Source organism: Planococcus citri, chromosome 5 (genome assembly GCF_950023065.1).
Source record: "Planococcus citri chromosome 5, ihPlaCitr1.1, whole genome shotgun sequence".
NCBI classification, from domain to species: Eukaryota; Metazoa; Arthropoda; class Insecta; order Hemiptera; family Pseudococcidae; genus Planococcus; species Planococcus citri.
This window is the reverse complement of record NC_088681.1, coordinates 54,368,972-54,383,428: the sequence shown is the minus strand read 5'-3', so window position 1 is coordinate 54,383,428 and position 14,457 is coordinate 54,368,972. Positions and strand designations below refer to the sequence as shown.

At 34.0% G+C, this 14,457-nt stretch overlaps 1 protein-coding gene across 1 annotated transcript; it reads left to right on the top strand.

The window, feature by feature from the left end:
• Window positions 1-4,530: 4,530 nt before the first annotated feature.
• On the top strand, window positions 4,531-13,616 carry LOC135848552 (SET and MYND domain-containing protein 4-like). Its single transcript, XM_065368483.1, has 12 exons — window positions 4,531-4,890; window positions 4,975-5,212; window positions 5,284-5,467; window positions 5,540-5,696; window positions 5,773-5,937; window positions 6,008-6,251; window positions 11,772-12,040; window positions 12,157-12,230; window positions 12,396-12,659; window positions 12,751-12,897; window positions 12,972-13,128; window positions 13,222-13,616. The coding sequence occupies exons 1-12, from the start codon at window positions 4,730-4,732 to the stop codon at window positions 13,364-13,366; spliced, it is 2,205 nt and encodes a 734-aa protein (XP_065224555.1). The 5' UTR covers window positions 4,531-4,729; the 3' UTR covers window positions 13,367-13,616.
• The last annotated feature ends 841 nt before the right edge of the window (window positions 13,617-14,457 follow it).

Here is a 14,457-nt window from a genome sequence, read left to right as displayed (position 1 = left end):
CTTTTAGAAAGTAGAAAAAAGTCTTTTGAGTTTTGATTTCTTGACATGAATGATTTTCTGATATTTTCAATATTTTCATTTTTCAGACGAAAAAAAATTGGAATTATAAATTAAATTCCAATTCTAAAATATCGCGAGTTGACTTACAAAAAAACTAAAAAAAGAAAAAGCCGTTTCAAGTTTTTAATGGCAATTTCTGTACTTTTCATTTCAATAAAAAAAATCCAATGTTTTGCCAAAATTAATTTTCAAGAATTCATCTTTTCAGTTTTTTTTTTTCAAAATTGCCAAAAGAAAAGGAATCTGAGTTTTTCGGTCAAGTTTTCCAAATGTTCTAATTTTTATCAAAAAAATAGAATTTCCGATCGTAACATTCTCAACAAAACTGTCAATTGTCATCACTGTCATTTGTCATTTGTCATAAGATGTGAAAATCGAAAATCTGAAAAAAATTGTCAGAAAGTTTCACTTGGTGCCCAGTCGATGTCGGTGCCAAAAATAATTGTCAAAAAGTCGTGTGTTTTTGACCAGAAAGTATTTGAAAATTCTGGGTTTTAACCAATACACATTTGTGAAAAAAAGATCCTGTTTTTTGCCATAATACTCAAGTTCTATGTTCTGAAATCTGAATTTCTGATCATGTGATAAATGAACCTATATTCAATATTTTCAAAAAAAAAAAAAAAAAACAAAACAAAAAACAAAAAAGGTCCCATTTTGTGAAAAAAATTTCAAAAAGGTCTAATTTTGTCAAACTTTTCAAAAAAAAGGGGATGTTTTCTGCCAAAATACTCAGAACTCGAAAATTATATTTTGTGCCAAAATTGTCAAAAGGCCTTGTATTTTCTTTTTGCCTAGAATTCCATTAAAAAGTCCTGCTTTCCCTAGCCAAAAGCATTATTTAATCAGCTTTTTTACAAATTTATTTGGTTCAGTTTCTGTTTGAGTTGTTTTTTGATTTTCACATTTTACTTTTCTCAAGTTTCAGTTTTCTCGTGTTTTTTGCTTTTTCGTTGTAGATGTGAGTTTTCATTTTCCTTTCTATTCACCTTAATTAAGTATTAAAAATTTAAAAAAAATTGGCTAAAAAATTGAAAAGCTAAAAGCTGAAAGCTGAGGAAGTTTGGGATTTTTGAAAGCTAAAAGCTCTAGCGAAAAGCTTTATTAATTCAGCATTCTTCCAGCTTTTTTAGTTTTTCACAAATTCATTTGGTTCGGTTTCTGTTTGTGTTGTTTTTTGATTTTCACATTTTACTTTTCTCAAGTTTCAGTTTTCTCCTTTCTCATGTTTTTTTTTTTTATTTTTCATTGTGGTTGTGAGTTTCCATTTTCCTTTCTATTCACCTTATTAAAAATTAAAAAAAAATTGAAAAGCTAAAAGCTGAAAGCTGAGGAAGTTTGGGATTTTTGAAAGCTAAAAGCTAAAGCCAAAAGTTTCATCTTTCATCTTTCCATCCCTGTAAAAAAGTCAAGATAAGATATACCTATCTCAGTTATGCTAAACTTGTCAAAAAGTTCTGATATTTGTATAAAAAATCCTGTTTTTTGTCTAGACTGCCAGTTCCATAAGCAAACAATCCTGTTGCCTGTTTATATCAAAAATGAAATGTTTTTATGCCAACATCGCCAAAAAAAGGACAAACGTCCCATTGTTCGGAGAAATTGTCCAAAAAGGTCTGCTTTTATCAAGATTGTCAAAAAGTTATGTTTTTAGCCTACAATGCCATTAAAAGCTTGGTTTTTTGCCAAAATCCTTCCAAATGTACTATATTTTGCTAAAATATTGTCAAAAAGCCCCAATATTTTTATTAAAAAAATCAGTTTTTTGTTCAATGTGATGAAAAAATGTAAGTACTTACTGAACTGTGATTCGCCATTTCCAAATAAAGTTTCATTTTGTGAAAATTGAAAAACTGAAAAAATGCTCAAAGTTCTAATTTGATCAAAACTACTGAAAAGTGAAAACGTTCTGGTTTTTGTTGTCTAAATGGTCATAAGTTCCATTTTGTGCCGAAAATGTTAAAAATGATTTTTTTTGCTTGAAAATGTAATGAAAAGGCCCTGTTTTCTTTTTTACATGAAGAAAAACAAAACTAAAGGCACTAAAGCTTGGTTTAGTTTGTTTATAACTTTTTTTCGCCAAAATCACCAAAAACGTTTCATTTTTGTCAAAATTGTCAAAAAGTCCCACGGCCACATTCTGTGAGAATTAGAATTTAGAATTGCCCAAAAGTTGTAATTTTTGCCTCAAAATTGTCATTTTTGATTTTATCATTTGTCATGTCATAACTTCATAAGTAGGTATAGTAGTTTTTGTCAAGAAAGTCTTGGTTTTTCAGTTTTCTTTTTTTGACAAAACCTCCTCTACTCTTTAGTTTTGCTTTTTTTATAGGTACTGTTGGAATATTGGAAAAGAAAAACTCTCTTCTTATTTTTCAAGCTTTTTGAAAAGATCTTTGCAATATGAATAAAAGCTTGAAAAATATGGACTTTTCTTTTCCAATTATTGGACTCCTTATAGTATGTTCATCCTTGACCTGTTTATAGATAGGTATGTATGTACTGTATTTTTATTTTCCTCAAACCTCAATCAACTTTTGCAATTTTGCAATTTTGGTTTGCCTACTTCTTTTCTTCATTTACCATTTACCTACCTAGCTATTTCATGAAATTGAAATATCTAGTTCTTTTTGAAAATGGAAACATTTTAAGCCTAAAAAATTTTGACTTGATGAAATTTGAAACCTCTGGTCCTCTCCTCTTCAGTCTTCCTCTTCACTAAAATTGAACCCCCAAAAATCCAAAATGCTCCAAAAATAAGGTAATTGGGCTTTCAAAATTTATAAGGATTGGATTCTGACTTTCTGACCTTCTGGGATTGGATTGAAGTGGATGTCAAACACGAAATTTGTTTCGTTGAATGGTTGAATTGATTGAATTCCATTATTAATTTTCATTTTCAACAATCAACAAATTCTCAATTTCATTTTCAAAATTTCAAATTTTCATGTTTGAATAATTGAAGGGCCTGGCGGAAGAAGGGCCTCCTCGGAAAAGCATAGTTTTGAGAAAAACGCGTTTAAAGTTTTACTTTTGTTGCCAATTAAAAACTACTCAACGTATTGATATTTTGTGGTTGGTGTTTTTTTTTATTTGAAGTGTCAGCAACAAGTATTGATCATCACCTGCCAAATAATTTATCCACATCTTCGAAAAAAATGAGATTTAAAAACTCGCGTCGTCGGAGGCCCTTCTTCCATAAGTTGATTTTGATTTTGATTAACTTCATCTTTCAACGTGAATAAATCGAAAACTAAGCATTTTAGAAAAAACTAATGATATTATGTCGATTGGAAATTTAATTCTCTACAACTTTGAATACTTGAAATTTTCGTAGGATGCTTCCTTTCACCTCCAGATCAATTTTTTTCTATAAGCTGATTTTGATTTTCATTCAAATTCATCTTTTACGTGATATAAATCAAAAACTAAGCATTTTAGGAAAAAACTAACGACATTATGTCGATTGGAAATTTAATTCTCTACAACTTTGTTTACTAGAAATTTTTGTAGGATGCTTCCTTTCGCCTCCAGATCAATTTTTATGAAACTGTAACTGGTACCTACGGTACTACGGTGTGGCAGTACGCCTATTGAGATGTTTTATTCATTTATTCAAACTTCAAAGAGATATGAATAAAACATCACGTAGCTTGCTCTAGGAACAAGATCATGAACTGAAACTCACACCAAAGGTAGTAAAGACTTCAAGGAACTCAAATCACCAAAAGGCGGAAAAAGGGCCTCCGGCCGAGGAGGCCCTTCTTCCATCAGGCCCTTCAATTTTATTTTTATTTTTTTTAATTTCATTTTTGAAATTTGAACTGAATTAGTAATTACTTCGTAAATTACTGCCATACTTCTGGCCGTCATCTGGTGTCCCATCCATCTAGTTGTGGTCTATGTTCAAAGGGTTCAACTTATCAAGAGTGTTTTATTTATTTATTTTACCATGCAAAAAAACTAGTGATGGGATATTATCGATATTTCGGGATATCGATATCGTCAAAATATCGGAGGTTTCATATCGATAATATCGATATATATCGGATGTTTTTGACGTTCATAAAAAGACCATAAAACAGCTGATTTTTGATGAAAAGAGAAACTGAGTCATCTCTAAGCTGTTTCTATTCCTTACTTTTTGCTTTTTCAGTATCTAGCTACCTATTTTGCGCTTTTTAAAATAATGATGACATTGATGACGTAATGTCAATTGTCAACATTTCATCATTCTACAGATATGGCTCATGGCTACCATTAATAGCTGTGATGATCACTATTTTACACTAAAAGAGTCTGAAAATGCTCAAAAAGAGCAAAACAACATCTCGCACAATTTATTTACGGGATTTTTGCATAATTTTTAAAAATTTTCCGATAATCGATTATCGGATTTAAAATATCGATATATATCGACGGCGGCAAATATCGATATATATCGATAAATATCGATAATATCCCACCACTAAAAAAAACACAAACGAGAAATAAACACTCGATGTCACGATGTGTTCGCTCTTATAATCCTTTTTTTTAACGAACTCATTAGTATTAGTTCGGTTATTGGAGTAACTCCATGTCATAATAATATCATTCAGACATATCATCGTATCTAAGGCAAACCTTTACTCTACTTCTAGAAATACCGCCCACGTAATGTTGATCAATGGAGCTTAGCAGCGGCAAAAATTCCAACACACCCAAACCATGGCTGGATTTATTAAAAGTTCTAACAACCTACAGCATCAGACACGGTATTAGCGACTCGTTTTCACGAATACCCCATCACAAGAAGGTCTTGGAATGCTACAAGAACGATTTCATCAGGTAAATGGAACTACACTGTTGATTGTTTATTGTAACTATCTGTTGCTTTTACACATTTCTCATGGCTTTTGTTTTCGTGCGCAGGAAAGAGTTATCCGAATGGATAGGCAAAGTTTTGGAGAAAGTCCCATCCGAATCGAAATGTGTGAAGAAGTCTCAGGAGCTGAGAAACCTGGGAAATGTCAAGTTCAAACAAGGAGACGATGAAACGAGCCTGAAACTTTATACCGAAAGTATCATCCATGCTCCACATGGCAGCTCGGAGTTATCATTGGCGTTGGGGAACAGATCAGCTGTTTTGTTTCGTTTGCAGCAGTACGAGGTGACTGGAACTGAGATTTGGAGCTATTGTGGATATATTTCGTGTGTTTCAACTTGAATTTTGTTTCGTAGAATTGCGTGAAGGATATCGATTTATCCATCAAGAATTATAAAATCGGAGCATTGTACTATAAACTAATCGTTCGCAAGGGGAAATCGTTATTCAAGATGAAACGAATCGAAGACGGATTACAATGTTTGAATTTAGCTAAAGAACTCATATCTGCGGATAAAAATATTCCTGGGCCTAAGAGAAGTGAGTTGTTTATCGTCTATTCTGATCGTGTCATTCTGAGCAGATTCGATGACCTAGTTTTATATTTTACAGACGAGATGATCGACGAGCTTACCAACGAATTTTACTGTAACGAAATCGAAACCTCGAGTAACGACGATATCGAACCGAAAACCGATTATCAACTACCTCAGCTCGCCAAGGGATCCAGTGATACGTTACCTTTCGCTTCAAATATGTTGAAACTCGAGTAAGTTCATCGTTGATCATCAAACTACATCGTTCTATGATTTAATTCACATTTTGTATTATTTTTGTTGATGTAGAGTTTCAAAAACAGACGATAAAAATGAGCGTAAAGTCGTAGCCTGTGATGATATCGATACCGGTGACATTTTGTTCGTCGAAACGCCGTATTCTTTCGTAATTCTTCCCGATTACTACGAAAATCATTGCCAAACTTGCTGTAAATTGTTGACATCTCCTATTGCGTAAATATTTTCTCCATTGCTCCTTCACGAATGGCTTGATTTCAGTTTAATGTGATCTGAATCTTTGCAGATGCTCGGAATGCGTAGATAATTTATTCTGCGACGAAGACTGCTTCAAGAAAGCTTACGATTTGTACCATAAATGGGAGTGTCGCGGTATAAGACTGCTTCATAATCTAGGCGTAGGCCATTTAGCATTTAAAACTGTCCTAATCGCTGCCCACGATCCGCAGTCAGCTCATTACAAACGTGTTAACGAGTTACTGTCTCATTTGAGCGATGTAGCTGTCGAAGATCTGGTTCAATACGCTTTGGTAAGTTGCCGAAATCAGAGATTGTATGTACTCGGTTACTTTAATAGTAACTTTTGGTTACTTTTTTAAAATGTTGGTTACTAAAAGTTACTTTTTCTGAGTTTTTTTCACAAATTTCCTTTTTTTTCAAAATTTTATCCAAAATTCTTCGAAAAAAAAGATTGATTTTATTTAAATGGCATCACTGCTTATTTGCAGCGTTCCGATTTTTTTTCAGTTTTGATGATTTTGAATTTTGGTGGTGATTTTTTTCCAAAATAATTTTTCCATGATTTTTGCTATGAATTTTGATGATTTTTTTCGCTTGAATTTTTGCCGAATTTTATCACCTTGAATTCTTGTGATTTTTTCTGAAAATGTTCCCTCGTAGTCTCGGGGAGCCCGCTTAAAGATAAATTGCACCCCCCCCCCCCCCGGTGATCCTCCGTGACAACTTTTTTCTTAAAGGAGGAGTCCTAAGGAACATTTCTAGCCCTTGTACTCAAAAAAAAGTGGACTTACTTAAGAAATGGCGGCCATTCTGATTGACAGGTCAGTCGAAATCGCAGATTTTGCGTTCCCACATAGGACTTGCACAAAATTTTTCAAACTGTACAAAGGTAGATGGAAAGATCAACCAAAAATTTATCACCTGTCAAAATTTCAAGTGTTTAAAGTGCCTTTTTGATTTTTGGTGAATTTTTGAAAATCAAATTTAGGCCAAAAATGAGGGAAAAAATCAAAATTTTACCTAACTGACCAAGAAAGCTGAAATTTGGGATACACCCTATTTTCGACGTGCTAAGTCGATTGGAAACTGTTTCAAACCGTTTTGAGCAGTTCTGGAGCCTCCAGCAGATTTTTGAAACTCGAAATTCCCACAAAATTTCACCAAAATGGAGTTGGAAAGCTGAAATTTATTCTGCAAACTAATTTCAATACGCAGCGAAGTCAACTGCAGGTGAATTTCAAGTCGTTTTGGAGCATCCAGCGATTATTTGAAAATTACTGGAGCCTCCAGGAGATTTTTGAAACTTTAAATTTCCTAAAAAATATCGTCTAATGGAAAGTCAAAATTCATTCTGCAAACTAATTTTAATACGCTATGAAGTCGTCTGCTGGTGGATTTCAAGTCGTTTTGGAGCCTCCATCGACTTTTTGAGAGGTTTCAAATGGTTTTAAATGGTTTTGAAGCTTCCAGCTACTTCTTGGAAATTTCAATTTTCCAAAAAACATCATACGACCTCGTGTAGTTGACTTTAGATCGTATTGAAATTAGTTTACGAAGTAAATTTCAGCTTGCCAACTCCATTTGGTAAAATGTTGCGGGAATTTCAAGTTTCAAAAATCTACTGGAGGCTCCAGTAATTTTCAAAAAGTCGCTGGAGGCTCCAGAATGATTTGAACCCACCTGAAGTCGTCTTCAGAGGGTGTTAAAATTGGAGTGTAGAGTAAATTTCAACTTTCCATCTCCATTGGATGAAATGTTGTGAAAATTTGAAGTTTCAAAAATCTACTGGAGGCTCCAGTAATTTTCAAGAAATCGCTGGATGCTCCAAAACGACTTGAAATCCCCCTGCAATTGACTTTGCTGCGTATTGAAATTAGTTTGCAGAATAAATTTCAGCTTTCCAACTCTATTTTGGTGAAATTTTGTTGGAATTTCGAGTTTCAAAAATGTGCTGGAGGCTCCAGAACTGCTCAAAGCGGTTTGAAACAGTTTCCAATCAATTTTGCATGCCGAAAATAGGGTGTATCCCAAATTTCAGCTTTCTTGGTTAATTTGGTAAAATTTTGATTTTTTTCATCATTTTTGGCCTAAATTTGATTTTCAAAAATTCACCAAAAATCAAAAAGGCACTTTAGCACTTGAAATTTTGACAGGAGATAAATTTTTGCTTGATCTTTGGATCTACCTTTGTACAGTTTGAAAAATTTTGTGCAAGTCCTATGTTGGAACGCAAAATCTGCGATTTCGGCTGACCTGTCAATCAAAATGGCCGCCAATCCGTAAGTTGGGCCACTTTTTTTTTGAGTACAAGGGCTAAAAATGTTCCTTAGGACTCCCCCTTTAAGAAAAAAGTTGTCTCGGAGGATCGACGGGGGAAGGGGGGGTGCAATTTATCCTTAAGTGAGCTCCCCCAACTATCCCACTTGTGTGATTTTATTGCTCAAATAGTCGAGATTTCTCCTTATTTCAGTGCGATGATTTTTTTTTTGAATTTTGTGAATTTTTTTCTTCAACAATTTGGTGAGTTTTCTTTTGGATTTTTGTAGATTTTTTTGAATTTTTTCGAGTTCTCTTTTTTCAAGTTTTCGATGATTTTCTCCGAATTTCCATTTTTTTTTCTTTTTAAATTTTGGCGAAGTTTCTCCAGTTTTGACAGACTTTTTTAACATTGAATATTCGGAATTCTATAATTTCATTCTAATTAACTGCATTTTTTTTTATTTTAACAATTTTTTTTGAGTTTTGTGCTTTAAAAAAACAAGTGATTTTTTTCATCACATTTTTGTGGTATTGTGATTTTTTTCTTCCAAAAATCATGATTTTCTTTAAATTTTGATCTTTTTTTCGAAAAGGGTGGGGAGCTTCTTCAAAATTTGATGTCTTTGTTTTTTTTTTTTCACCTTTTTGTGGTAGATTTTTTTGCATTTTGATATCTTTCATTCGTCGATCCCTCTCTCCCTCTCTCTCTCTTTTCCTCTTCCCTTCCGTCCTCCGGATTTCCTCTCTCTTTAAATTTTTTTTTTCAAGTTTGAATTATTTTTCACAAAATTGTTTTGATGAATTTCCGAATTTATTACTAATTTTAATTCTTGTGAGTTCTCTGTTCTGAATTCTAAATGATTTTTGCTAAACTGAATTTTCATCAGTTTTCCATTTTCATCATTTCCATAGGTAATTTTGTTTTGAATTTTCTTGATTCGTTTTTCTGTTTGAATTTTTGTTTTTAATTTCAGCAAATTTTCGAAATTTTTTACAAAATTTTCTCAATTCTTGCAATGTTTTTTCTTAGATTTTGGTGCTTTTTACCTTAATTTTCCAATCAAGTTTTTCTACTTCTAATTGAATTTTTATTCTGGAATCCTCATAGTTTTTTTCAACTTTTTAAATTTTGACAAAACTCCGTTTTTTAGTTCATTTTTAATTTTGCTCTTGAGTTTTATTCTTAGGGACTTATGATTGTCATCATCATCATTGAACTTTGACCCAGTGAGCTGTTCAGCACATTTGGGAAACTGTAGAAGAATTGCTCGATGTATCATCAAGTTTTGTCTTCAGTCTTCCTCTGCTCCTCCTGCCAGTTTGAGTATATTCTTTGACTTTTCGAGGGGACCGTTCCACAGGCATTCTATCAACATGTTTTCGCCGTTTCTTTCTGTAATCTTTCACTCATCTAATGATTGGCTCTGCTCCTAGCTCCTTCAGGATGTCTTCCTCCTCTTTGCCTTCCTCTGGTGCATATACGCCAATCAGTGAAATATCTTGGTTCCCAAATTTCAGATTCATCTTGATTTGTCTTTCACTCATTGACTTTTTAGATATGGACTGCTAGCGGCCCATAAGCTTAACATATGGCTATTGTCTTGAACATAGTAAGTCGAGGGTTGCAATCTGCCCATGTGCCAGCTCACCAGCTCTGTTGTGACGTTATACCACCCAGGTATGGTTACACGAAGGTGCGGGAGGTATAACATCATCACCTGGTATGACGTAATTTTTCAGATTCCGGAATGCGCAGAAGCCAAACCTTGACTAACTGATGAACTATGTTCAAGACCATTGGCTTATGTACCACTAGCAGTCCATATCTAAAAAGTCAATGCTTCCATTCCATATTCTATATGCCTGGATGTTGTCTTTGAGTCTGTTCCATGTATAAATCATAATCCCTGCTCTGGCACATTCAGCTTTTCCTATTCCAGCATATACTCGAGTGAATTCTCCTCACTCATCGGTGCCGCTGCGCTTTTTCTTAGTTTCTGTGATAAGGGCTATGTCAATGTTTCTCTGCATCAAGATGTATTCAGTATTCCAGCTCCTCCTCTTTTCCATTTATTCCTCACACATTCCAGGTAGCGATCTTCAGCTTGTTTTGTTTCTTCCATAGCGTGGGCTTTTTTGCCTGCTGCTCAACAGGGTTACCTGATTTTCCAGCCAGTTTCTTATATTTGTTTTCCAGAGAAATTGTTTTTTCCCGCTTCTACGGGTTTCTAGCCCGAAACAGTATAGCTTGATGAGGGGACTGCCCTTTGCGCCATCAAGCCAACTTTCCCGAAGTTTGGTTATAGCGCAGAATTCTCGCTTTTGTACAGGATTTGTGCCTAGCACCAGCAGTATGTATGACTCTTGAGTATCAAGGTTCGCAAGCTTCGCTGCTCTTCCTGTTGCTGCTTCAGGGATATTTTCTGATTGTTTTCTCTTCTCCCCTACATCCTGAGATGGCTTGATGTTGTAGCTCATTCAGGTTGCAGCTTTGACGCTAGGCACATCAGCACATGTTAAGGTGTTAGGTTTGGTCTTAGCCTCATCCTCAGCTTCCAGCCTGCCAAAGATGAGTTACCAGCCTCTGTGACTTGGATGCACCAAACCTCTCTTAAGGTTTGTCTTCTCTACTCCTGGGACTGGCAGTTGTAGCATAGATTGTACTTACCCCAAGTTGGTCCAAGAGGCCACTTATGATTTTGATTTATTAAAAAAGATCACCAAGAGGTTTTTCAACATCATTTTTTGACAATTGGTCATTTTCTCTCAATTTCAATAGTTTTGTTGCCTTTTTTCTGTTATTTTTTTTGGAATTGTGTCAATTTTGGACAGTTTTGATGGAGGATTTGTTCTTCCTCTCTTTTTGAAGTGAGGTATATTTTTTTGTACCCAAATTTTAAGAATAATTTTCATAAATCACTTTTTTGCCAAATTTGGATTGCTATCTCCCCCCCCCCTCCCCTGCCGCACTTTACTGTTGATTTTAATAAGTTTCCTATTCTAAAATAATTCTTCTTATTTATGGGATTTTTTTTTTACAAATTACTGTTTTTTTCTTTCTCAACACTCGAATAATTTTTCTGCTATTTTACAATTCGTATTTTTGTGTTTGATTTTTTGAAATGATTTTAAATAAAAGATTAAATTTCGTTCCTTCCTGTTTCGGTAGACTTCCCCCTCTTCTTTCAATTTTACAATTTTTTCAGTAGATCAACACATTTTTTGATTATGTTTTTTTTTCAAAAATGGGTTTTATTCGAATTTCGATGTTTTTTTCTGTGTTTTTTGAAAAAACTGCTATCAAAATTTTCGTTCCATTTTTTTTGTTTTTTTTTGTAATATAAAATAAAATGTAATGTTTTGTACGCTTTGAAGTTTTTTGGTTGCCACTTTTTTTTACATCAATATTTTTTTTGGTTACTTTTTTCGGCTTTTTTGGTTACCAAAGTTACTTTTTTTGAGAAAAATTTGAGTACAGTCCCTGCAAAATGATTCGTATTTGTTGAGCATTAATTCGAATTTGTTTGATTGATCTGAATTTGTATTTTTAGACAGCTACGTTGATGGTCGTTTATTTGGAAGAGTTCACGGATTTCTTCAAGTCAACAGCTGTGTCTTGGAAATCGATCGAGGAGATTAGCTTCGCTTTATTGAAACATATTATTCAAGCTATTTGCAACGGATTCGCTATCAAGAAATCTAGTATAGATAATTACGAAGATATGGCTTGGCTGGAATTATCCCAGATCACGTACGCGACTGGAATCTATTCTTCGGCTAGTATGATGAATCATTCCTGCGGACCTAATATTATTACTAGGTGAGTTGGATCATTTTTTCGAAGCTAGTTCTGATTTTTGAATATTTCACGATGATTAATTAAATTGAAATAATTCTTGAGGTTTCATGTTGTATAATTTTATGATGTATTTTCAGTTTCTTCAATAATCATTTGGTCGTTCGTGCTGCCAAGAAAATAGCCAAGGGGGAAGAAATCTTCAATTGTTACGGTAAAGTTGCTTCTACTAGTTGGGAAATTTTTGATCGAAAAAGTAAACTTTCTTGATCAAAATTTCTGGGGTTGAATTTCATTTTTAGATTTTTAGTGAATTTGAAAATTTAAAGAGTTAATGATCCAACGAAATGATTCTAACTAAACTCATTTTTTTCAACAGGTCCTCATTATCGTAAAATGAAAACCGAACAGAGACGTGAAATACTCCGAGCCCAGTTCTTCTTCGACTGCAAATGCCAACATTGTTCGAATTCTAGTCGAAAAGATGATCGATACGCGTCCTTTATTTGTCCTCGATGCAAACATTCCTTCGACTCGAAACCGAGCTCGGATTCGCACCTAAAATGTACCTCGTGTTCGCATATCATCGATTCTAGTCATTTCGAGAATATTAAATATAAAATGGAAACTTTACGTAAAACAGGTTCGAATATTCTTTAAATATTTTATAGGTATCGAATATTTTTAATCGAAAACCCGAAATACCGAATTTATTCTACCTTTTTGTGCTACAGGAGCTCTTCTCAAAGATCAGAAAGATTACGAGTCTGCGATCAGCGTTCTCCAGAAATGCGTCAATTTGCAACATTCCTTCATGAACGAGAATAATACCGAAATATTGTACTGCTGTTTGGATCTGGCCGAATGTTATTTCGCTCTTGGTAAATTTAATTTAAAAATAATTCATTTTTTTATTTTTTGGTGAGTAATTTTTGAAACATGTTGTATTTTGTAGAAGACTACACCAGTTGCTGGAAAAGCTTCAAGAAATGTGTTCCAATAGTAAAAGAGCAATGCGGAGAATACAGCATCGAATACGCCGATATCCTCAAGAAAACAATCGACATGTTCCTATTAGATGTTAGAAATAAGAATAATACCGTCACAGACACGTGAGAGAATATTTCTGTCTTTTTTTTTTAATCTCGTTTTTGATTTATTTTTGGTATGTACTATGTAGTGTGTTTTTTTTTGTTTGTCTGTAGGGATCACATAACCGATATATTAACTTACGTCGATCAAATCCTCAAAATAGTCGAATTTAATTTCGGTTCTTGGAGTCTGGAGTATTCGTCGTTGCAAAGCCAGAAAACCGAATTAGTTATATTAATTTCATGCGGAGCTAATTGAAGAAGAATATTCACTACGCTGTGTGCACTGTATAGAGACTTTATTACCTACCTATTTTCGTGTGTTATTGTAATGTGTATCAAGTATTACTATTACTATTATCTACAACGCGAATAATTCGTCGTGTCAGTGTGTTTACGCTTAGCAATTTTGTTATTTTAATGTCTGTGTTTATCGTTACGTTTGCCACGTTTTTCTCTTGTTCTTGTTGTGTTGCTGCGAATAAATGTTTGTTGTGTTTTGTTTTTTTCTTACGGGTGTATTATTTTGAACGTTGATATTTTAATCCCTTCTCTGATTTTTTTCCACCTGAAAGTTGAACTTCTTTGGGAAAAAGCACCATTTCTGAGCGAACTTTGAGCTTTTTGACAGAACCAACACCGAAAACGGATTCTCCGCCATTGAAAACCCCCACTCGCATATTTCGTACAGTCTAAAAAGCTCTCTGAAGCTCACAAAATCGATTCAAAAGTTCAAGTATTAGGAGTATCGAACCTCCTAATATCCCATATTCTCCCAATGAAAATGGTCTCATTTTGCATTAAATATACTCGAAAATGACTAAAAGTAGCAAATATGAACTTTTTCAAAATTGAGCTTTTTCGACCGATTGAAAGCCAAATAGAGTGTACGAATAGTCGATTATCCCTAATCGAGCAACGCTGATCACGTCAATCTCGTTTATTTTGATCAATCGAGCTTTTTTGCACCTCAAAGTTCAACTTTTTTGAAAAAAAGCTTCGTTATCGAAGGAAATTTGAGCTTTTTGGCAGAACCAACACCGGAAACGGATTCACCGACCACGAAAACCCCCCTATTCGTATAGTTCGTACAGTCTAAAAAGCTCTCTAAAGCTCGAAAAATTGATTCAAAAGTTCAAAATTTGCGATGCAGCGCTGCAGGCGGTGAAAATAAGAAGTTCTTTTGTAATCCGGATTTTGGGATATAGAACGGTGTATTTTGAACGTATTTTTTACGATAACAAAAGAAGTTCCATTTTCTACCGCCTAAAGCGCTGTATCATTATTTTCAAAATTTCTTACCTTCAAAATTGAGCTTTTTGGCCTGAATGAAAGCCAAATAGGGTGTAC

Excerpts from the sequence above, each read along its gene's own strand:
- LOC135848552 (XM_065368483.1), top strand. The coding sequence starts at position 4,730 with ATGGAGCTTAGCAGCGGCAAAAATTCCAACACACCCAAACCATGGCTG. Across the intron at positions 12,231-12,395 it reads AGAAATCTTCAATTGTTACG|GTCCTCATTATCGTAAAATG; the intron begins GTAAAGTTGCTT and ends TTTTTTCAACAG. Across the intron at positions 12,898-12,971 it reads CGAATGTTATTTCGCTCTTG|AAGACTACACCAGTTGCTGG; the intron begins GTAAATTTAATT and ends TGTATTTTGTAG.